The sequence below is a fragment of the Geotrypetes seraphini genome, chromosome 11 (genome assembly GCF_902459505.1).
Source record: "Geotrypetes seraphini chromosome 11, aGeoSer1.1, whole genome shotgun sequence".
In the NCBI taxonomy this organism is placed as follows: Eukaryota; Metazoa; Chordata; class Amphibia; order Gymnophiona; family Dermophiidae; genus Geotrypetes; species Geotrypetes seraphini.
This window is the reverse complement of record NC_047094.1, coordinates 10,280,962-10,304,291: the sequence shown is the minus strand read 5'-3', so window position 1 is coordinate 10,304,291 and position 23,330 is coordinate 10,280,962. Positions and strand designations below refer to the sequence as shown.

Below are 23,330 nucleotides of genomic sequence, written 5' to 3'. Positions count from 1 at the left end.
GTAGGACGCTGCCCACAGCTTTGTGCAATGCAGCACTCAGGGAGCCAGCCCGAAAACGCTGCATTGATTGCAGTGGACTGGCCCAAAGATAACACTGGGGGGCAGGCCAGAAGGCAAGGCACATGGAGGGAGAGAGACAACAACGGTAGGGGAAATGCTTTTATTTTTTTTTTGTTTAGTGAATGATTTGTCTGTTCAGGAAGAAATGCATTTGTTTCTTTTCCTCTGGGGCTGTATTGCTTGCAGAGTCTTGCATCTTAGGGTTTGTTTGTAAATATTAGTATTTTTAGTTTTTGGTCCTGCATTTGCATGGGGTTATCTGTTTTCTGGTAGGCATGAATGTTAAAAAGCAGAGTGTGCTTTGTGTATTTTAATTTTGTGATTAACCACTATGTGTTGTTAATACAATTAAATTGTGTGTATATATGAAAAATGAATGGAAAAAATGGTGTTACAATTAGTACTATTATGGGGGCGGGGTCTGGGGCAGAGATTGAGTGGAGATGGGCACGACTTAACCCAGTGTTCTTCAACTGCTGGTCTGCGGACCGGTGCCGGTCCACAAAATAATTATTTTATTTCCGCCAGTCCATAGGTATCAAAAGGTTGAAGAACACTGATTTAGAATATTGTGTACAATTATGGAGACCGCATCTTCAAAAAAAGATATAAATAGGATGGAGTCGACCCACAGATCTTTATAAACTTATTGTAAGTCCCTTTCTGCGTAGCAAGAGCTCGTTCCATCTTATAAATATAGCATAATGAGTTCCACCAAAATGTATAGCTAAGATTAGAGTAGTTTTTCCAATTTTTGGTAATATGCTGAATGGCGACCCCTGTCATGATTAACAAAAGTTTATTATTACTCAACGAAATTTGACTTCATCATAAGACATTAAGGGGACAGACAAATATCTCAATATGTATACGTTGGAGGAAAAGCACAGTTACTTACCGTAACAGGTGTTATCCAGGGACAGCAGGCATATATTCTCACATGTGGGTGACGTCATCTACGGAGCCCCAGCGCGGACAGCTTTTCAAGCAAACTTGATTAAAGTTTCAAGTTTGCTATGCTGCACCACGCATGTGCATGCCTTCTTGCCCACTAGACCGGCTCCACCGCCCGAAGGCTCAACAAGGCCCTGGCTTCCGAGAGTAGAAGAGGAAGCTGGGTTCGGTTGCAAAGAGATGCCCCCGGCGGTTGTTCCGGCAGCGTGGCTGAGAAGTTCAGCGAGTAACCCTCGGAGACGAGACGGAGCACCCAAGCGTCTGACGTGATCATAGTCCAGGCCGAATGAAAGGCCCACAGCCGGCCCCCGATGGGCAGGGGGTCCGGAGAGAGTGCGGAGGGGGCCCGCCCCCATCCGCTCATCACGTCAAAAAGACGGCGCCGGCTTAGACGCCCCTTGCATCTGAGGTTTCGGCTGGGCCCCTCTGCCCTGCAGCGGTGGGCGCCGGGGCGGAGGTCTCGAGAATGCTGGTGTAGACTTTTGAGGGTATCGCCGCGGTGGAGGTCTAAATGGCTTCTGTGGTGGTACCCGTGGCTTAGGACGGACCAAGGAGGCGATGGAGCGCTCGTGTTCGGACAGGCGTTTGGTCGCCGCCTCCAAGGACTCATCGAACAATTCCGATCCGACACATGGCAGATTGGCTAGGTGCTCCTGCAAGTTCGGGTCCATATCAACCGTTCGGAGCCATGCGAGACGGCGCATCGCTACTGCAAAGGCGGAGACTCTGGAGGCCAACTCAAATGCGTCGTAAACAGCATGAAAAAGGTATAGACGCAGCTGTGACAAGTTGGCCATAAATGTACCAAAGTCCCCCTTATGGGAATCCGGCATGACCCCATGATAACGGGGTAATGTCTTCACCATCTGCCTCAGATAAGATGAAAAAGTGAAAGCATAATTAAGGACCCTGGCCGCCATCATGGAATTGGAGTAGAGGCGGCGACCAAACTTGTCCAGGGTCTGCCCTTCCCGCCCGGGAGGGACCGCAGCCGAGATCCTAGAAGGCTGGGACTTCTTTAACGCCGATTCCACCAGCAACGACTGGTGAGAGAGTTGTGCTTTCTCGAAGCCCTTACATGGGATGGTACGGTACTTCGACTCCATTTTAGATGGAACCGCTGTGACTGTAAGAGGGGAGTCCAAGTTCCTCAAGAAGGTCTGATGGAGGACCTTATTAAGAGGCAGACGAGGGGTCTCCCTCGGGGGAGAAGGTAAATCCTGCTCCTCCAAAAACTCCTTGGTGGATTGAGAACCGGACACCAGATCAAGGTCCAAAGCCCTCCCCATATCAAGTACAAATCTCAAAAAGGAGGAGGGCTTGGACGGTGGGGAGGGAGACCGAGAGGCCCGCATCGCCAAAAAGGAAGGGGAAGCCTCACGGGAATACCGAGGCTCCCTACCAGTCCCAGACCCCGAACCCCACGACGCTGCCCCGAGCGACTTCGAGGGGGTCGGGGACCGCCTATGCCCCGAGGAACCCCTTTGGGAAGTTCCCCGGGAACGAGGCACCGAGGCCTGCCCCTTCCGTTTCGGCAAGGAGTCTCTCGATAACCCTCCCTCGGAGGAACGGAAAAGCCTCGGATTATCGAGGCGGAGCTCCGAGACACGCAGCGTCTCAGCCCCGGTCGGCGAGGAGCGACCGCGCCTCCGAGGAGAACCCCTAGAACGCTTGGGCTTCCTCGGCCGGCGCTTCGCCCGAGGCCGACCCGAGGGCGAGGAGCCCCGGGAGGACCTCGACGAGGAAGAAGTGGAAGAGATCCTCCGAACTCGCTGCACCCTGTCCCGAGGCCGTACACTCCGCTCCGGCTGGTCGACCGAGGTCGAGGGCAAGGTCGGGGTCGAAGCCAGAGCCACCCCGGGGGCCAAAGTCGAGGGCACCGAGACCGAGGCTGCCGAAGCCGGGGCACTCGAGGCCGAAGCCGGCTGCAGGTGCGCGAGGGCGCCGGACAGCTCCGAGGCAATGAGGGCCCGGAGTAAGTCCTGAAAAACAGGAACCCCCATCATGGCCGGTAGATCCGGGGCCGGTGGGTGCTCCCTCGAGGGCGACCTCGGTCTCGAGTATTCCCGCGGGGCACTCGACTTCGACGCTCGGGGCGGGGCCGAAGACGAACCACCCGCCCCCGTCGAGGATCCCAAGGATGGCTTCTTCGAGGCTGAAACTGAAGAAGAAAGTGAGGACTTACCCCCCGTCGACTTCGAAGTCGAGGACGCAGGCTTCGACGAAGCAGGATGCCGCGGCGAGGTCGAGGGAGTCGAGGCCGAGGTCAAGGCCGGGGCCGAAGTCGAGGCCTGCCCCGCCGCGGGGTCCACCGCAAAGAGCTCCGCCATTCTGGCGCGACGGCGGCGGAGAGCTCTGGGCTGAAAAGTCGAGCACCGAGGACAGGAGTCGGTGGGGTGCTCGGGACCCAGGCAAAGTAAGCACCACCGGTGGGGATCGGTGATAGAAAGCAGCCGATCGCACTGGATGCACTTTTTAAAGCCCGTCACAGGATGGGACATGAAATCGAAAAACGGCGGGAACGAAACAAGGTCCGCGCCCGCGGCTACCGGGAGCCCCCGGAGCCGACGAAAAAGTTTTTTTTGACGATTACCGTACACACGAACGAATAAAAAAAGAAAGCAAGCACAGTGACCGAGAAAAATAACTCAGACGCGGTGTCAGAAGGCAAACACTAAAGAGCAAAAATTCCACAGGGCTTCTGGCTCCGCGGAAAAAACTGAACTGAGGACCACGAGGTGGGGATGCGCCCTCTAGTGGGCAAGAAGGCATGCACATGCGTGGTGCAGCATAGCAAACTTGAAACTTTAATCAAGTTTGCTTGAAAAGCTGTCCGCGCTGGGGCTCCGTAGATGACGTCACCCACATGTGAGAATATCATGCCTGCTTGTCCTGGGATAATGCGGGAGAGGGGAGATAAGAGACATTTAAATACCTATGTAGCATAAATATGCATGAGGCAAGTTTCTCATTTGAAAGGAAGCTCCAGAATTGAGAGGGCATAAGATGACGTTTAAGAGGTTATAAGCTCAGGAGTTATCTAAGGAAATACTTTTTTATAGAAAGTGGTAGATATGTGGAATAGTCTCTCGGTAGGGTGGTAGAGACAAAGACTGTCTGAATTCAAGAAAAGTATGGGACAGGCACATGGGATCTCTTAGGGAGAGGAACAGATAAAGCACAGTTACTTACCGTAACAGGTGTTATCCAGGGACAGCAGGCAGATATTCTTGACTGATGGGTGACGGCACCGACGGAGCCCCGGTACGGACACTTTTAGAGTGATTGCACTCTAAGAACTTGGAAAGTTCTAGAGACCGCACCGCGCATGCGCGAGTGCCTTCCCGCCCGACCCCGACGCGCGGTCCCTCAGTTAAGATAAGCCAGCTAAGAAGCCAACCCGGGGAGGTGGGTGGGACGCAAGAATATCTGCCTGCTGTCCCTGGATAACACCTGTTACGGTAAGTAACTGTGCTTTATCCCAGGACAAGCAGGCAGCATATTCTTGACTGATGGGTGACCTCCAAGCTAACAAAAAGAGGGATGGAGGGAAGGTTGGCCATTAGGAAAACAAATTTTGTAAAACAGATTGACCGAAATGTCCATCCCGTCTGGAGAAAGCATCCAGACAATAATGAGATGTAAAAGTATGGACTGAGGACCACGTAGCAGCTTTGCAGATTTCCTCAATGGGCGTGGAACGGAGGAAAGCTACAGATGCTGCCATAGCTCTAATTCTATGTGCCGTGACAGAACCTTCCAGTGTCAGTCCGGACTGAGCATAGCAGAATGAAATGCACGCAGCAAGCCAATTAGATAGTGTGCGCTTAGAAACAGGACGTCCCAATTTATTCGGGTCAAAGGACAGAAAAAGTTGGGGAGATGATCTGTGGGGCTTAGTACGGTCTAAATAGTAAGCTAAAGCCCGCTTACAGTCCAAAGTATGAAGAGCCTGTTCCCCGGAATGGGAGTGAGGTTTAGGGAAAAAAACAGGTAGTACAATAGATTGGTTGAGATGGAACTCAGAAACAACCTTAGGGAGAAACTTTGGATGTGTACGTAGAACCACCTTGTCGTGATGAAAGACAGTGAAAGGTGGATCAGAAACTAGTGCATGGAGCTCACTGACCCTCCTGGCAGAGGTGAGAGCAATAAGAAAAAGTACCTTCCAAGTGAGAAACTTGAAAGAGGTAGTAGCCAAGGGTTCGAATGGAGGCTTCATCAAGGCGGAGAGAACCACGTTTAGATCCCAGATCACCGGAGGTGCTTTGAGAGGTGGTTTCAGATTGAAAAGACCTCGCATGAATCTGGAGACCAGGGGATGAGCTGAAAGGAGTTTCCCTTGGACCGGCTCATGAAAGGCCGTAATGGCACTGAGATGAACTCTGATGGAAGTAGACTTGAGACCAGAAGTAGACAGAGAAAGCAGATAATCCAATAGGGGTTCCACTGCAAGAGACTTGGGGTCATGATGATGTAGGAGACACCAAGAAGAAAACCTCGTCCACTTTTGATGATAACATTGAAGAGTGGCTGGTTTCCTGGAGGCGTCCAGGATGGAGCGAACAGGCTGAGATAGCAAAAGATCAGTTGAAGTCAGCCCGAGAGATACCAAGCTGTCAGGTGTAGAGACTGCAGGTTGGGATGGAGGAGGGTTTCCTGATCCTGTGTAAGCAGAGATGGAAACAGTGGAAGTAGAAATGGATCCCTGGAACTGAGTTGAAGTAGAAGGGAGAACCAATGTTGTCTGGGCCACCGTGGAGCAATCAGGATCATGGTGGCCCGTTCCCTCTTTAGTTTGAACAAGGTCCGAAGCATGAGAGGCAGAGGAGGGAAAGCATAAAGGAACAGATTGGACCAATCCAGAAGAAATGCATCCGCTGCCAGACGGTGAGGAGAGTAAAGTCTGGAGCAGAATTGGGGCAACTGATGATTGTGAGGAGCTGCAAAAAGGTCCACCTGCGGAGTGCCCCATTGTGCAAAGATGGACTGTAGAGTCGATGGGTCGAGAGTCCATTCGTGGGGTTGGAGAACTCTGCTGAGCTTGTCCGCTAAGAAGTTCTGTTCTCCTTGAATATAAATCGCTTTCAGGAATAAGCGGCGCGAGGATGCCCAAGACCAGATTCTCTGGGCTTCCTGGCATAAGAGGCGAGAGCCCGTTCCCCCTTGCTTGTTGATGTAGTACATGGCCACCTGGTTGTCTGTGCAAATGAGAAGGACTTGAGGAAATAGAAGGTGTTGGAAGGCTTTGAGGGCATAGAACATTGCCCTGAGTTCCAGGAAATTGATGTGATGCTTCTTTTCCTGAGGAGTCCAAAGGCCCTGAGTTTGGAACTCGTTCAGATGGGCTCCCCATGCATAAGGGGAGGCGTCGGTGGTGATGACCAGATGATGAGGAGGCAGATGGAACAGAAGGCCCCTGGAGAGATTTGAGGATATCAACCACCATTGCAGAGACTGACGAAGAGACGATGTCACAGATATGTGTCGTGAGCAAGAGTCTGTCGCTTGAGACCACTGGAGAGCCAGGGTCCATTGAGGAGTGCGCAGGTGAAGCCGTGCCAGTGGTGTGACATGAACTGTGGAGGCCATGTGACCCAAGAGAATCATCATCTGCTTTGCAGAAATGGAGTGCTGGGACAGCACCTGCTGACAGAGCGATTGGAGGTTGTGAAGACGGTTGTCCGGCAAGAAGGCTCTCATCTGGACCGTGTCCAGTATCGCTCCAATGAATTGAAGTCTCCGCGTAGGAAGAAGGTGAGACTTGGGTATATTGATTTCGAACCCCAGGAGTTGGAGAAAAAAGATGGTCTGGTTGGTGGCCAGAAGAACAGTCTGAGATGAAATGGCCTTGATTAACCAGTCGTCCAGGTAGGGAAAAACCTGAAGGTGGTGGGAGCGCAGAAAAGCTGCCACCACTACCAGACATTTGGTGAACACTCTTGGAGAGGAGGCAAGACCGAAGGGGAGCACTCTGTATTGGTAATGACAGTGATTGATCATGAAGCGCAGGTACTGTCTGGAGGCCGGATGAATTGGAATGTGAGTGTAGGCCTCTTTGAGATCGAGAGAGCATAGCCAGTCGTTGTGATCGAGGAGAGGATAAAGCGTAGCTAGAGATAGCATTTTGAATTTTTCTTTGACCAAACATTTGTTGAGATCTCGCAGATCTAGAATTGGTCTGAGGTCTCCTGTTTTCTTGGGGACTAGAAAATACCGGGAGTAGAACCCGTGCCCTCTTTGGTCCAGAGGAACTTCCTCTATGGCGTTCAGAAGCAGGAGGGACTGAACCTCCTGACAAAGGAGGGCAGATTGAGGAGTGTGCAAAGCAGACTCTTTTGGTAGACTTTGGCCCGGGAGGGTGTGAAAGTTGAGAGAGTAGCCGTGGCGGATGATGTTGAGGACCCACTGGTCCGAAGTGATAACTTCCCACCGGCTGAGAAAGAAAGACAGACGTCCTCCTATCGGTTGAGGGAGGAGAGGAGAAGGTTGAACGCTGGCTATGCCCTCGAGGATCAAGTCAAAAGGGCTGAGTCGATTTTTGTGGAGGAGGCTGCTTAGCTGGTTGTTGCTGCTGAGGTCTAGGTGCTTGCCGCTGCTGTTGACGCTGCCTCCTAGGTTGCTGAGTGGAAGGCTGCAAGGGGCGAGCCACAAAACGCCGCTGATAGGCCGTTTGCTGTCTGAATGGCCGTGAAGGTGGAGGTTTCTTCTTGGTCTTAAGAAGGGTATCCCAGCGGGTTTCATGAGCCGAGAGCTTCTGGGTCGTTGAGTCCATAGAATCTCCAAACAGCTCATCCCCTAAACATGGGGCATTAGCCAACCGGTCTTGATGATTAACATCAAGCTCAGAGACTCTGAGCCAAGCCAAACGGCGCATGGCTACAGATATGGCAGTTGCTCTAGAGGTAAGCTCAAAAGTGTCATATATAGACCTTACCATGAATTTCCTGAGCTGGAAAAGAGCTGAAGAGCACTGATGGAAAGCCTCACGATTCCCCACAGGAAGGTACTGCTCAAAGGAAGCCATGGTGGTAAGGAGATGCTTTAAATAAAACGAAAAATGAAAAGCATAGTTACCAGAACGATTAGCAAGCATCGCATTCTGGTAAAGTCGCTTACCGAATTTATCCATGGCTTTACCCTCTCTGCCAGGAGGGACAGAGGCATAGACACTAGCTCCTAAGGACTTCTTGAGGGTGGATTCTACAAGAAGAGACTCATGAGAGAGCTGTGGTTTATCAAAACCAGGAATAGGGATTACTTTATAAAGGGAATCCAATTTGCGGGGAGCTCCCGGGATAGTAAGAGGAGTCTCCAGATTCTTGTAAAATGTCTCCCTCAGGATGTCATGCAAAGGGAGTTTCAAGAATTCCTTTGGAGGCTGGTCAAAATCAAGAGCGTCCAAAAAAGCTTTGGACTTTTTAGACTCAGCCTCCAAAGGAATGGAAAGAGATTCACACATATCTCTTAAAAAAGAAGAGAAAGAGGTGGAATCAGGTTTGGAGGAAATATCCTGCAGAACAGGCTCGTCTTCCTCTGATGAACACTCCCCTTCTGACTGAAGAGGTTCTTCAGAGTCGCCCCACAGATCAGGGTCTCGAACATGGGGACCACGGTCCCGAGACTCAGGGGTGGATGGATCTCGGTGTCGGGACTTCTGTACCGACTTACCCGACCTCACCGACGCGGTACCGGGCGATGTTATCGGTCGCACCGGAGCCGATGTCTGTACCGATTGGTGATGAGACCTGGGCTCCGGTGCGAGGACAGGCATCGATGCCGATGAGGCCAAGTGGACCGGTACCGAAGGAGTGGATGGTGATAATACAGACTGTTCCACGATCGGTACCGGTTGCTCAGTGGGGACCGATACCGGAGGGCTCGGTGTCAGGAGAGCTGGAAGGAGTTGTTTGAGCTGTTCCTTCAGCTGTACCTGCAAGATGGCCGCAATGCGATCATCAAGGGAGGGCACCGGTACCGCTTTTTTCTTCTGCGGTACCTGCGGTGCCGCTCGACGCCCCGGAGATGAGGAGCCCGATGTCGAGGGACTCACCTCAATAGGGGCGGAGCGCTTCCGCTGGCGCCTCACGGTCGGCAGGATTGGACTCTCTGCAATGGAGACCGGAGGACGTTCCAGCGGGGAAGGCTTCTTAGCCGGCTTACCTGCATGCTGCGACGCCGACGCGGTATCGCGTGGCGTCGATGAGGTGGGTGCCGACGAAACAGGTACCGAGACCGGCGCCGAAGACGCGGGGTCGGACATGTCGGTGCCGAAAAGCAGTTTTTGCTGTATCTCTCGATTTTTGAGAGTCCGCTTTTTCAAAGTGGCACAGCGGGTGCAGGTAGAGGCCTGATGTTCCGGACCCAGACACTGAAGGCACCAGTTGTGCGGGTCTGTCAGGGAAATAGGCCGTGCACACCGCTGGCACTTCTTGAACCCAGGCTGGGGGGGCATGAACGTAAAAACGGCTTCTGCCAAATCGAAGGCCGAGGCCTCGATGATGGCAGTAGGCCCCGCCGGGTCAAATCAAGAAAACTCGACAAAAACAAAAGAAATTTTTTTTTTTTTTTTTAAAGAAAGAAAAAAGAAAGGGCAAAAAGAACCCGAAAAAGTTTACGCGAGCGGGAAGGCGAATGAAAAAAATATTTCAACAGCCGTTGAAAATGCGACTTCTTAGCTCCGCGGAAACTAAGAAACTGAGGGACCGCGCGTCGGGGTCGGGCGGGAAGGCACTCGCGCATGTGCGGTGCGGTCTCTAGAACTTTCCAAGTTCTTAGAGTGCAATCACTCTAAAAGTGTCCGTACCGGGGCTCCGTCGGTGCCGTCACCCATCAGTCAAGAATATGCTGCCTGCTTGTCCTGGGATAATGAATGCTATGAATAGACAGACTGGATGGGCCATTTGGCCTTTATCTGCCGTCATGTTTCTATGAACTGCACAAGACTCGCCACCTCTACCTGCTGAAGACTGAGAACAGACTCAAGAAGGACTGCACAGCCTACATATAGGTTTCCTTCAAGTCAGTAGTTCATTCTCCCCCTTCTGGTAGAAGTGCATAACCCAGTCATCTGTGTCTATCTGTTTTGCCAATATCTCTGCAATGAACTTGCTGCCTTTTGCCTCCGAGATATTGGGGATCCTGAAGGGGCTATGCAGAAGTTCAACATACATTATGATGGGATATGTTACACATATGCTCAAAAATAAGATAAATGCCTAAGTAGACTTGCTTTTCCATCTGCCTTTGCAGGGCAGTATAACAGAGTGGATCCCTCACAACCTAAGACTCTTCTCAACTGAGGTAAATCTCATCTATTAATGGGATGGTGATAACCAAAGGTAGGAGCTGCCTTCTCCTGGACTGTCAGAAGACTGGAGGGAAAGGAAACTGGTCTGCTCTCAATTCTGTCACCTCTCTTATTTAATATTTTTCTATCTCCTCTTCTCACCATTTCACAATCACTGGGTTTTACATCATTCTCTTATGCAGATGATATTCAATTCCTGCACCCTTTTGACCCGGAAAATGATGAAGAAATAACAGCCATAAATAAAAAATTAGACTTGATAAAAGACTGGCTAAGTTCTAATAAATTGGCATTAAATATTCAAAAATTCAAAACCATGTTTTTTACCTGGAAAAAAGACTTAACGCCAATATCACCGTTCATCCTAGATAATATCCCCCTAGAGTCAGTACCTATGTTGAAAATTCTCGGAGTAGTGGTTGATGTTGACTTATCATTTCATAATCACATCAGTCAATTAGTTAAATCTTGTTTCCATAAATTACGTCTGATTCGTTCAATCTCTACATTTCTAGATCCTAAATCTGTTAATATATTAATCCATTCTATGATCATATCTAAAATCGATTACTGTAACTCACTTCTAATCAATATAACACATAAAGAAAAAAGACGGCTTCAGATAATTCAAAATACGGCAATAAAACTCATTCATAAAGCAAAAAAATATGATCACGTTACACCATTAATGATTAAATCACACTGGCTTCCTATTTCCCACCGAATTAACTTTAAGATTCTATTTTTAGTATTCAAAGTACTAATCTTTAATGAACCACAATTTATGACTAGAATGATTATTCCATACAATGCCCCAAGTTCTCTACGATCATCTTCTTCAAACTTACTAACAATTCCCTCTTTGAAAATCGTTGGCACAAGAAGAAATGATTTGTTCTCTGTTATGGCTCCTAAATTGTGGAATTCACTGCCACACTATATTAGAAATGAAAAAGATCTTTCATCTTTTAAAAAATTATTAAAAACTTTTTTGTTTCAAGACGCTTTTGATGTTTAATATGCTTTATTTTGGACCCTTCACATTTTGTTACGGATAACAACCTCATTAACCCCTTTTCCCTCCCTTTCGTTTTTTTCCTTTTATGTAATTTCCAATATAGAATGAAGTTGTAACTTTTCCCCCCTTTCCCTCTTTAATCATGTCTGTCTTTAATATGAATGCAAATATGTTAGTTGATTTATTTAATTTGTATGTTGTTTTTTATTTTTTTGTCCAATTATATGTGAGACCACTATCTAGTGGCTTTTTAAATTGTACATCGCTTAGAAAATTTGTATAAGCGATTCATCAAATGGTAATAAAACTTGAAACTTGAAAACTTGTTCTGTCATACAGCAGTAATCTGTGTGAGCTAGAGATAGAACTATGTAACTATATTAATGGAGAGTTCCACTTTAAAGGCCTGTAGACAATAGAAAACCAGAACAGGGAATTTGAATTGTGCACCTGGGAGACCAGATGACAACACGGGGTTTGTTTAAAAATATATTACAATATATAAGAACATAAGAATAGCCTTACTGGGTCAGACCAATGGTCTATCTAGCCCTGTATCCCATTTTCATGGAGGCCAATCCAAGTCACAAGTACCTGGCAAAAACCCAAATAGTAGTGGCATTCCATGCTACCAATCCAAGGCAAACAGTGGCTTCTCCCTTATCTGTCTCAACAGCAGACTATAGACTTTTTCGCCAAGAACTTATTCACACCTCTTTTTAAACCAGTGACATTAACCGCTCTTACCACATCCTCTGGCAACACATTCCAGAGCTTAACTATTCTCTGTGTGAAAAAATATTTCCTCTTATTGCATGGCGGTGAAAGAGAGTGGGCATCTCTCCTGCTGCAAAGGGGGTGTTGGGGGGGTGTTGCTTGGTGGCGGGAGAAAGTGGGAATCTCTCCCGCTGCCGGGGGGGGGGGTTACTGGCGGCGGGAGGGGAGCTGCAACATCGGCTTTTAACAAGTGCGCATAAGACATGCCTTTTCTCCTACAAAAGCTACTATAAGTCATACATCACTGCTATAATACATGTGCTCAAGAAGCGTGCTTTTACTACTACTTCCCCCCTTATGTTCTTATGAATCATGTAATTTTTATTTTGTTTCATTAGCCACAGCCAAAACACATGCCACAAGATGAACTTTTCACAGTGCTGGCACTGCACCAGCACCCCCAGACTAGTCGTTGAATTTTTTGTTGGATTTGGGATGTAATTAAATATGAGATGTTATGATATTGTTGTATAATATTGCATATTCTATTTTAATTGAGCATGAGATGAAGGGTGCGAGGATGGAAATTTTACATGATTATAGTTCATATGTTAGATAATTACAGTGCTATATTGAATTATTTTTATGATACATTTTTATGCACTTATTGTTTGATTTGAAAATGAATAAGGATTTAAAAATAAAAAAATATATATATATACTAGTCTTTAAGCCCATTACATTAACGGGTGCTAGAATACTGTTCACTCTCTATGTTGCCCCTTCCATTCACTGCCCTCTCTTCTCTTTCCATCCTTCTCTCTTTCTCTCCCATATAGCCTCTCTCCATCTCCTCCTTCCTTTTGCCTTGGTCTGGCATACCTTCCTCCTTCCCTCCAAGCCATTCTTTCCCCCTCTGCTCCCTTTCCTCATTTAACTACTTCATTGAGCAGCAGCAGCATTCACAATTCATTGCTGTTGCTGGCTTCAGGTCTTTCTCTCTGGCCGGTCCTGTCTTCATGAAAACAGGAATTAGGCAGGACCGGCCAGAGAGGAAGGCCTGAAGCCAGCAACAGCAGCAAATTGTAAACGCTGCTGCTGCCTGAAGCACCCAAGGCAGACCCTTCTCTCCCCTCCCAGCCCAACCCCCACTGACTCTGCGACCCTCCCAGCAAGATGACTTTAATATCAAACCTCCCTCCAGCGTTGGCAGTCGCTGCACGCTAAACAGGCTGCTTCTGCTTTCTTCTGCCCGTTGAGTCTCTTTGTCGCGTCATTGATGACGTCATCAGTGACGCAGCAAAGGGACTCAACTGCAGGAGAAAGCCCGAAGCAGCCTGTTTAACGTGCAGCGACTGCCAACGCTGGAGGGATGTTTGTACCGGTGCAGAAGCGATATGTCTCTCCCCCTCCAGTACCTGTGCAGCACTTTGCTGCGGCGCATCCTCCCATGGGGGGGGGGGGTTTGCACAGTGGGAGCGGGTGAGAGCGCCGATCTCCAGTTGGGGTTTTTTTGTTTGTTTGTTTTAAGTTGAAAGCCGGCGCTGCAGCTCCTCTCTCGATCCTGGTGCAGTTCGAGAGAGGAGCCGTTACCATTCACGGTGAGTAAGGCCGCCGCAGCTGTGAAATTTTTTTTTTTATTATTTGAAAGCCGCCGCGAGCAAGTGGTGACGTAAAACCCGCGCATGCGCAATCTTGTTTTCACGACGGATCAGGGAACACGATTTTTTTAGTGCACATGCGCGTCCTACCATTTTATTATATTAGATATACACTTTTGAAGAAAATCCAAGAAGGTCACCACGGGTGCCAATTTTGCTCTAAAACAGCCCAGGAAAAACTCAGGGAACCTGGAAAAATGGCAATTTTGTGTTTTTAGAGGTATGGGGGGGTTTAGGGCATGCAGGGAAAACACCCAACCCACTTTTGGAGACCCCCCAAAATCGCCAATCCAGACATGCATACAGTGCACTCACACTGGCTGTGCTAGAAATAACAGAACTAGGAAGCTGGGAAAACTGGATTTTTCACTTCTTCCGACTGCCTCACCTGCCCGTTTACCCCAGTCAGTGATTATTTGGACCTCCGGAACAATTAGGGAAGGTATGCAGTCCAATCCCGGTCACGCCTCCACGGAACTGTGCAGCCTGCACTCTACCCCATAGCGGATGAACTCAGGGAGAGTTAGCTCCGATCTGTCCTGCAGGCCGTTCAGGGGGCTTACTGCAGTTTTACTAACAGGTAACACCCTAGAAGCAGGCAATCTAAATATAAAAGTCTGCGATCTCCTGCCAAAGGATGGCCCTGCATTGTGGATCCATAGCACAAGGGCAAGACCCGCACCAAAAACAAATTAAAGTGACTAGAAATATTAAAAATTAATCAAGGTGGTCTTGGAGGATAAGATGTACATTGTCTGCGTCTATGAGGCAAACATGGTTTTTCCTGTTGCATAGAGCACTCTGGACCCCTGTTCGTTTACAAAAATTGGATTGCTCTAAATCTAATAGATGTTGGCATTGTCATCTTGAGGCTGGAACCCTAGATCATTTATTATTTTATTGTCCTCTTATTAATAATTTTTGGAAATTGATCTGGGGACAAATAAATTGTATGTTAGAGAATCATGTGGCCCTGTCATATGACACAGTTTTGTTTGGGATGTCTATGAGGGCCAAAAATCAAATCTCCTCAAATAATAATAAGCTGTTAATGATTTTAACAGGAGTTGCCATCCAACAAATAACATACAAATGGAAAGACTACAGGGGGTTGAATTACTGTTTCTGGTGGAGTTCGGTGTGTCATGTGTATGAAATGGAAAAAACATTGGCGATTAAGAGAGGATATTATAAGAAATTTAAAGATGTGTAGGGACCATTAATTGATTACTATAATAAATAAATGAATTTATCCCCATTTAGTATGTATAGGATGGGAGGGTGGATGGGTGGGTTTTATGACATTAGGATGAGTAGTTACAAAAATATTTGGAAAGGGAGGGAGGGGAGGTAATTTATGGTATAAGATGATTGTAAAGTTTCAAGTGAAGAATGTATAGTATGACTTGATTTATTGTACACTTGTTTGTATAATGTAAAAAGGAATAAAGATATTTAAAAAAAAGAGAGAGGATATTATAAGAAATGTAAAGATGTGTGGGGACCATTAATTGATTACTATAATAAATAAATGAATTTATCCCCATTTAGTATGTATAGGATGGGAGGGTGGATGGGTGGGTTTTATGACATTAGGATGAGTAGTTACAAAAATATTTGGAAAGGGAGGGAGGGGAGGTAATTTATGGTATAAGATGATTGTAAAGTTTCAAGTGAAGAATGTATAGTATGACTTGATTTATTGTACACTTGTTTGTATAATGTAAAAAGGAATAAAGATATTAAAAAAAAAAAAAAAAAATTAATCAAGAGCAGAAGAGATAAACACCCTGCAGCAAGGCTGCAGGAAATTAGACTGGCATTCCAGGGCTGAGTGACAGGAGATGACCACGGAGGGAGGAGCCAGAGTTTAGTTTTGAGTTTCTCTGCAGTTCAAGGCTGAAAGAGGTTGATTACCCTAAGGAGAAGCTTCCAGAGATTATTGTACAAGAAACTCCCTTGGGGTTGCTCAGTCTTGTGGGGAGCCTTTTTGGGTGCGTTTTGTTTTAGTTTTGTCTATGCAGACTGAATATAAGATCCAGCAGGTACCATACCTAGGTCCTTAAGCCAGTCTCAGTGGTTTGGCTTGGGTTTGAAGTATTCCTTTGTTCTTCTCTGTGGGTGCGTGGGTATAATATTTACTAGACAACGAGCAGATCCATTGCTGCTTTGCTGAGCAAAGGAAATACATTAAGAAGGAAGAGCCATGATCAGTGAAGCACTTGAGCATGCCTATAAAGTTTTCCAGAATCTTCTGAATTTTGGTAGAGTAGATTTGACCTGGGGCCATCAGGGATGACATCACTCTGCTTGCCTATGGAGAAAATGTTTAAATTCTGCCTTAAAGAACTTCCTGGTCTCTAAGTCAGGCAGCAAAACAAATCCTTTCTTTTACGAACACATAGCACAGGTTTTAGCGCCGGTAGCAGTGGTAACTGCTCTGACGCTCATAGAATTCCTATGAGCATCGGAGCAGTTACCGCCGCTGCCAGTACTAAAATCCGCATTATGCGTTCGTAAAAGAGGGGAAAGTGTTTATCTATATTAATGTGGGAATTGTAAATACATTTTTATGCCAGGACATCTTAATGCAACAAAACTGCTTGAGCAGGTTTTCATGTTTAAAAAAAAAAAATAAAAATATTGACCACAATGCATAGATATACAATTTGATGCTAAGTCTATATGGGAAAAATATTCAGATACATCCTATTGCTCAATAGAGAACTGTAAACATCTGCATTTGGTCTGAGACCTATTTCAAAATTCTTGAGTCATGCATCAATACTGCGTTTCTCATGCTAGAAAAAAATGTTCAGACTGGCTCAGATGATCAACTCTGCCCTAAAGAGATTTATTCTTCTACTTAATTTTTTTGAAATCTGTAAAAAGTGTAGCAAAATTGAGAAACTTGCCTATTCATTCACACTTTTGCTTATGACTAAGTGAAGCAAACAGTAGCAGCAAATTATGGATTGCATTTAAGCAGGAACAGAGATCACAGAAAGCCAAACCCTGGTGTATCATCTTTAAGTTCTCATACCGCTGATCAATTGGTTCCTACTTCGAAAGAATCCCAGTGATCAGAAATACAAAACTATCAGTCAATCCAACGTGTACCATAGTCTACTTAGAGATGAAACTGTTTGCCACACTAGCAAAATCAGAGGTGGTACAGTGCTATTTGGACGACTTGGTTGGGGCAGTTATCTGTTACAAGAGAAGAATGCCCTTGTCATGCTATGGCTACAACTAGTGACAAATTTAAGGCCCATGCCTACATGGTTCCAAGAAAGAGACCTGGTACATAGCTCGGTGTTGTGTTGTTCTCGATCAAGGGCAATTTAAGCCCATTAGGAAGACATCATGGGAAGTTTGAAGGGTCAAGATATCAGATCCCCCAGAATGGAAGACCAAACAGAAAAAGCCAGATCAAAAGTTATATAATGTCCTTACCTTAATGAATCTACCCACAATTTGTGATGTATATTTGGGTAACTGCTGAACTTTCCCGAGAAGTATTAAAGAAACTAAAATATACTTTTTGTAGGCTTCCAGCATAATGTGACTAACGGCCATGGCTGGTATAGTTATAGCCTGCATAGGAAAACAGAAGACAGAAACTACTATCAGTATGCAAATGATGATCTGCCTTAAATAAAGAAATTCAGGTAACTAAAACAAACTTAAAAGGCATGATTAAAAATATAGCATAGTTGCTTACCTTTAACAGGTGTTCATCCTTGATAGTGGAATTAATGATCCGCATAAGACTATATCATGTGACAGCTCAAAAAATAGAACCCTATGGACACTGTTGCTGACAATACTGTCCAGAATATAATCCAAAGAATTGGCTAACTCTCTTAATCCCTTAGGGGGAATGTTTAAAAAAGGAAATTACTGCCCGAGCCCAAATCCCTCATTTCTACTTGAAGGGCTCATACTTATGTCCATTATTTAAAGTAATTTCCTTTTTCAAACATTCCCTCCAATGGATTAAAAGTGTTAGACAATTCTCAGATGGATCATTTGACAGCACCAGGATAGGGCAGCTCTCCCAGAGCATGCAAACACACAGTCTCCTCAGGAAAATGGTTACCAATAACCATTGTTACAGATAAGCAACTTTGTTTTTTCTGTCAAACAGGACTGACTCAGGCACACAAATGGGAGACTCCCAAACTCAGGATTATTCTAGTTTCTTAAATACCTGTTCACATGACAGTGCAAGAGCTAAACAGATTAAGAGACAAGACTGCTTAAGCAGCGAAGAGCAAACACATTATCTAATGGAAGACTGGCCCAGGCAGTATTGCAAGAGTATGGAGCAAGAGCCAAGAAACTGCTTTCTAGATGCTTTCTAACCAAGCAGATTTCAAGATGGCTAGTGTAACACTCTTGGTTTAATTTGATTAGGCTTAACTGTCTGATGCCAGCCTGATCATAATAAAACATTAATAATTTTGCCACTGAAATACCAAGTCTGTTGAGGTTAAAGGAGACAAAAGCTTTGTAGATGTTCGATTGTACTCGGACCTTTTAAGATAGTGAGGGCTCATTTATAGTGTACAACATAGGGGATCTCTTTGTTGTGGTGTTTGAGATTTGGGATAGAAGGTGAAAAAGGTGGACCAGGGTTCCACACTTGACCTCCTCCAAAACTGATCAAAATTTTATGTTAATGTTTCCTAGGGTCTCAAACAAAACTATGCAAAAGCTATTGGCTGGATCTCTATTGGTTCAAAACTTACAGGCAGCAGAATGAAGGTCACATTCAGAGTGCCACACTCTGCATAACACAAAACAGCCAATTTATCCAGGCATTGCAGCCCAACAAAAAGATTATGTACTTACCTTGGTAAACTTTTCCAGTAGATAGGTGAGACGTTCTAGACAGTAGGGTTATTTCCCCATAGCCATATGCTGCTGCAGAAGGCATCAATTCTGGATTTTTCACTCTGCCTCTGTTGTACTTCACTGGGTTCTTCAGCTCCACCTTCAGTTAGTACCAAGCACGTAGAGCCACCCAACATATGTGAAGTAGAGGCACCTGTAGCAACAGGTTTAAACAAAGTATTCTGCTCAGAAGTAACTAGTACCATTAACTGCCAACACTGGCTTCAAAGGAGTTCAGAAACTACTCCCTAATAAATTAAAATATATATACAAGCGCTCTTTGGGTGGAGAGGGAGGGGGTGTTCTCAGTTTGCATTGGGGGGGGTTCTTTTTGTACATTAAACATTTGATATAACTGTTTTCCTGTCAGAGTGAGGGGGAGGGATGACGGATGGACTACTCCAGGGCTCATAAGAGTCCAGGGCCCTGGTGTGCTTTGGTTTTGCTTATGGACCCAGGTCTGTTAGTGGGAAATAGTTAGATAGGTGTTTTTAGCATATTATGTATAAAATGATGTCCGTTTCTCTCTGTGGTTGATGATTTCCATTGTTTCTTAGTCGACTTTGCTATGTTTAGTCTGTTTAAGCTTGTTTTGCTATTTTCATCAATAAAATTGTTTGAACATAAAATATATATACAAATACTTCCCAGCCCACAGTGGCTGACAGGCATCCAAGAGTAAACTTGAAGAAGCATAAAACAGATTGAAAGAGTAGACAGGCACAAGGACTCGGCAGGAATCTAGAATGTCTCATCTATCTACTGAAAAAGAGCTTACCAGGGTAAGTACATAATCTCTTTTTCCAGTGCAATAGGTAAGACATTCTAGACAGTAGAGATGTACAAAAGAGGTCCCCCAAAAAGCTAGGATGGGCTTGCTGCACTGACCCTTAAGATCCAAAGGCGGAGTCCAGTCTTGCTGCCATATCCACTTTGTAGAACTTGCCAAACATGTGAAGAGAAGACCACATTACCGCTCTGCAAATCTCCAAAGGGGAGACAGCTCTAGCTTCGGCCCACGAAGCAGTCACACTTCTGCTAGAAAACTGTTTCCCAGCAACTGGCCCTATGGATCCATCTGGAAATTGTGACCTTGGAAACGGGAGCACCCCGCTTAACTGAATGAGTTAGTACGAACAAATGGTCAGAGAGACAAAACTTGTTGGTGACCACCAGATAATGCAGAAGAATGTCGGCATACGCATTTCACCGAAGCTGTATCAAAGAACCCGTACTGCAGCACGGATTCTTTGATACAGCCTCGGTGAAACACATTAAAACCCAGAACGTGTTTTTGAACCCACTACAGCTCACTTTTCAGATAAGTTAAAAAAAATTAGAATTTCATGATTTATGCTAAAAAACCAAAAAATTTTACACACATTTCAATAAGCTATGAATAGAGGTGACTACTTCAGACACTCTGCCATGCGGGTTTGTCCCGCAGTCTGACAACCAGTTCTCTGAGCACTTAAAAAAAAAAAAAGTATATTAATAAGTGTTTTGAATCACCTTTGCTTTATTAAGAAATGACACTGCCATTATTTGGTTTTAACTTTTGAAGAGGACCATTTTAGTATTTCCTTTATTGCTTTGGTTTAATGATTGTGTTATTCTGCAATGCATTATGGCTTAATTTGAAAAACATTAAAAATAAATTTATTTTGTCTGAATCACTCATGTTCCACAAATGGTAAACATCTTAGACAAATTCTACCAGGGGTATGTAAACTTATGAGCACAACTGTTTCTCTTTAACCCAGCGGTCTCAAACTCACAGCCCCCCCAGATACTATTCTGCGGCCCGCAATCTGGCCAGCTCCCTTGCTGAAGTTATTCTTCAGTTCAAAGCCGCAGGCGATGATGGCGGCTCCTCGTGCATCCAGGCCTGTGTCAGAAGCCTCTCTGAAGGCTGGCTCCCTTGCCAAAGTTACTTCTCAGTTCAAAGCCGCTGCCACGGCTCCTCTCACCTGTGTCGGAAGCCTCTCTGATGTCACAGCTTCTGACGCAGGTGCGGATCGTGCAAGGAGCTGCCACCGCCCGCAGCTTTGAACTGAAAGATGACTTCGGCAAGGGAACCGACCAGAAACAAGGAAGAGAAATGCTGCTGCCCTGCTGCACAGGGACGGGGGGGGGGGGCAGAGGGAAATGCTGCTGCTGCAGCTGCACAGGGAAGTAGAGGGGGAGGGCAATGCTGCTGCAGCTGCACAGGGAAGTAGAGGGGGAGGGCAATGCTGCTGCAGCTGCACAGGGAAGTAGAGGGGGAGAGCAATGCTGCTGCTGCTGCTGCACAGAGAAGTGGAAGGGGAGGGGCAATGCTGCTGCTGCACAGAGAAGTGGAAGGGGAGGGGCAATGCTGCTGCTGCTGCACAGAGAAGTGGAAGGGGAGGGAAATGCTGCTGCCTTAGCACAGGGAAGTGGAAGGGGAGGGAAATGCTGCTGCCTTAGCACAGGGAAGTGGAGGGAAATACTGCTGCCTTAGCACAGGGAAGTAGAAGGGAATGCTGTTGCTTCCCAGGGAAGTGGAGGAGGAAAATGCTGCTGCTGCTGCACAGGGAAGTGGGGGAGGAGGAAAATGCTGCTGCTGCACAGGGCAGTGGGGGAGGAGGGAAATGCTGCTGCACAAGGAAGTGGGGGGGGGGGGGAGAGGGAAATGCTGCTGCTGCACCCAATTGGGGAGAGAGAAGGAATACAAGGGAGAGGAGAGGAACGAGAGATGCCAAGTCCATGGGAGGAGATACCAGACCATGGAGGGGGAAGGAGAGAAAGGAAGGAGAGAGATGTCAGACCATGGAAATAGGGAGGGAAGGAGAGAGAAATTGGAAGGGAAGGAGAGAAAAACAGTCAATAGACAAGAAGGCCCTGGAAACATAGTTAAAAGCACAGAAAAATAAAGTCACCAGACAACAAAGATAGGGAAAATGATTTTATTTATAATATAGTGATTGAAATGTGTCAGTTTTGAGAAAGGAAAGATGCAAAACTTTAACTGTGAGGGCCGCAGAAAAAATAGGGTTCTTGGAGGGCCGCAGAAAAAAATAGTTAATGTCTTATTAAAAAATGACAATTTTGCATGAGGTAAAACTCATTATAGTTTATAAATCTTTCCTTTAACAGTTAAAGGGAAGATTTATAAACTATAAAGAGTTTTACCTCATGCAAAATTGTCATTTTTTAATAAGACATTAACTATTTTTTTCTGCAGCCTTCCAAGTACCTTCAAATCCAAAATGTGGCCCTGAAAAAGGTATGAGTTTGAGACCACTGCTTTAACCCATTCTACCAAATGTTAATGGACGCTTGTCTTTAGGTTACAGCCTCTTTACTAATAAACAAACTCTATATCAATTAGCCCTTAATGAAGAATGATCAGATCTGGAGACATTACCTGTTCATAGAAGTAGAGTGCTCTTTCAAAGTTCTTTAAACCAGTGTAGATCATCCCACCATAGTAGTAATAACACAAAAAGTGCTTAGCATCATAGGCACCATTTTCTTTACAAATATCCATCATATCCACATCTAGGTATGAAAGGGCAGGCTTAAAACATTTTGCTAACAAACAAAGCTGTAAGAGAAAGTATGAGTAGTATTAAACCTAAACTTTTTTTTTTCTTTTTTTTTAAAAAAGAACCCCCCTAATTTATCCATTTTTCTACTTGATTAAATGAAATCTGACAAACATCAGTGTTGTGGTACCCAGCTTCCTTTTACAGGTTTAAGGCCCCAATTCACTAAAGTCAGCGATTGTCGTTAAATCTGGGAAAACAGGTTTAGCGGCGATCGCTGCTACCACTTGATTCACTAAACGGCCCACCGCCTATTTAACAATCCAATCTACCAATGCAAATGAGTAAAACCCCTTGCAAAATAGCCAAGTGATTGATTTACTAACAATTGCTTGGCTTTTTTGCATCGGGTTTTACGATTGTAAAACCCGACTGCTGTAGACCTGTCGGTAATGGGTTTTACAAACCAGTCTGCCTGGTTTTTTTTCTTTTTTTTTTTTTAATGGCACAGATATTTTGCATGTATTATACACGCAAAATATCTGCCCAATTTAAAAAAAAATTTAAAAAGGACCCCCCCCCGACAAAGTGCCCCTCCTCCCTTCCCATAACAAAAAAATAAAATGCCCGCCACCACAAACGAATGGCAGGAGGGATTCCCACTCCCTCCTGCCATTGGCCCCTCTTCTTCCCCCAAAAAACCAAACAGCAGGAGGGATGCCCACTTCCTCCTGCCACTGGATAGCAGACACCAACACCCCCTCCCCGAACCTTAAGTTGGGAGCAGGAGGGGATGCTCCATTGATGAACTGCGGACCTTAGGCCCCGCCCCAATGCATCTTGTGATGCACGGGGAGAGGCCTAAGGCCTTGACTGGCTCAGGTGCCTCTCTTGGGAGGCGCCCGAGGCACCTGAGCCAATCAGGGACTAGCCTAAGGAAGTCTCTGATTGGCCAATGCTTTGGCAAAACAGTGGCCAATCGGGGACTTCCTTAGGCTACTCCCTAAGGTAGTCCCTAATTGGCTCAGGCATCTCGGGCACCTCCCTTGGGAGTGCCCTGAGGCACCTGAGCTAATCAGGGCCTTAGGCCCCTCCCCATGCATCACATGATGCATCAGGGCAGGGCCTAAGGCCCGCAGTTCGTCGCTGGAGGCCGGAGGAGCAGGAGGGACTGAGCACCCCTCCCAATTTAAGGTACGGGG

At 46.1% G+C, this 23,330-nt stretch overlaps 1 protein-coding gene across 4 annotated transcripts in view; it reads right to left on the bottom strand.

Annotated features, from left to right (window-relative positions):
• COPS3 (COP9 signalosome subunit 3) overlaps positions 1 to 23,330 on the bottom strand; it is a 72,131-nt gene that overhangs the window by 30,030 nt on the left and 18,771 nt on the right. For all 4 annotated transcript variants that reach the window (XM_033914276.1, XM_033914277.1, XM_033914273.1 and 1 more), the window contains exons 6-7: positions 22,008 to 22,187; positions 17,177 to 17,317 (exon numbers count right to left, since the gene is read on the bottom strand). In XM_033914276.1, the coding sequence (XP_033770167.1) occupies positions 17,177 to 17,317; positions 22,008 to 22,187 (321 nt within the window). The remainder of the gene's footprint in view (positions 1 to 17,176; positions 17,318 to 22,007; positions 22,188 to 23,330) is intronic.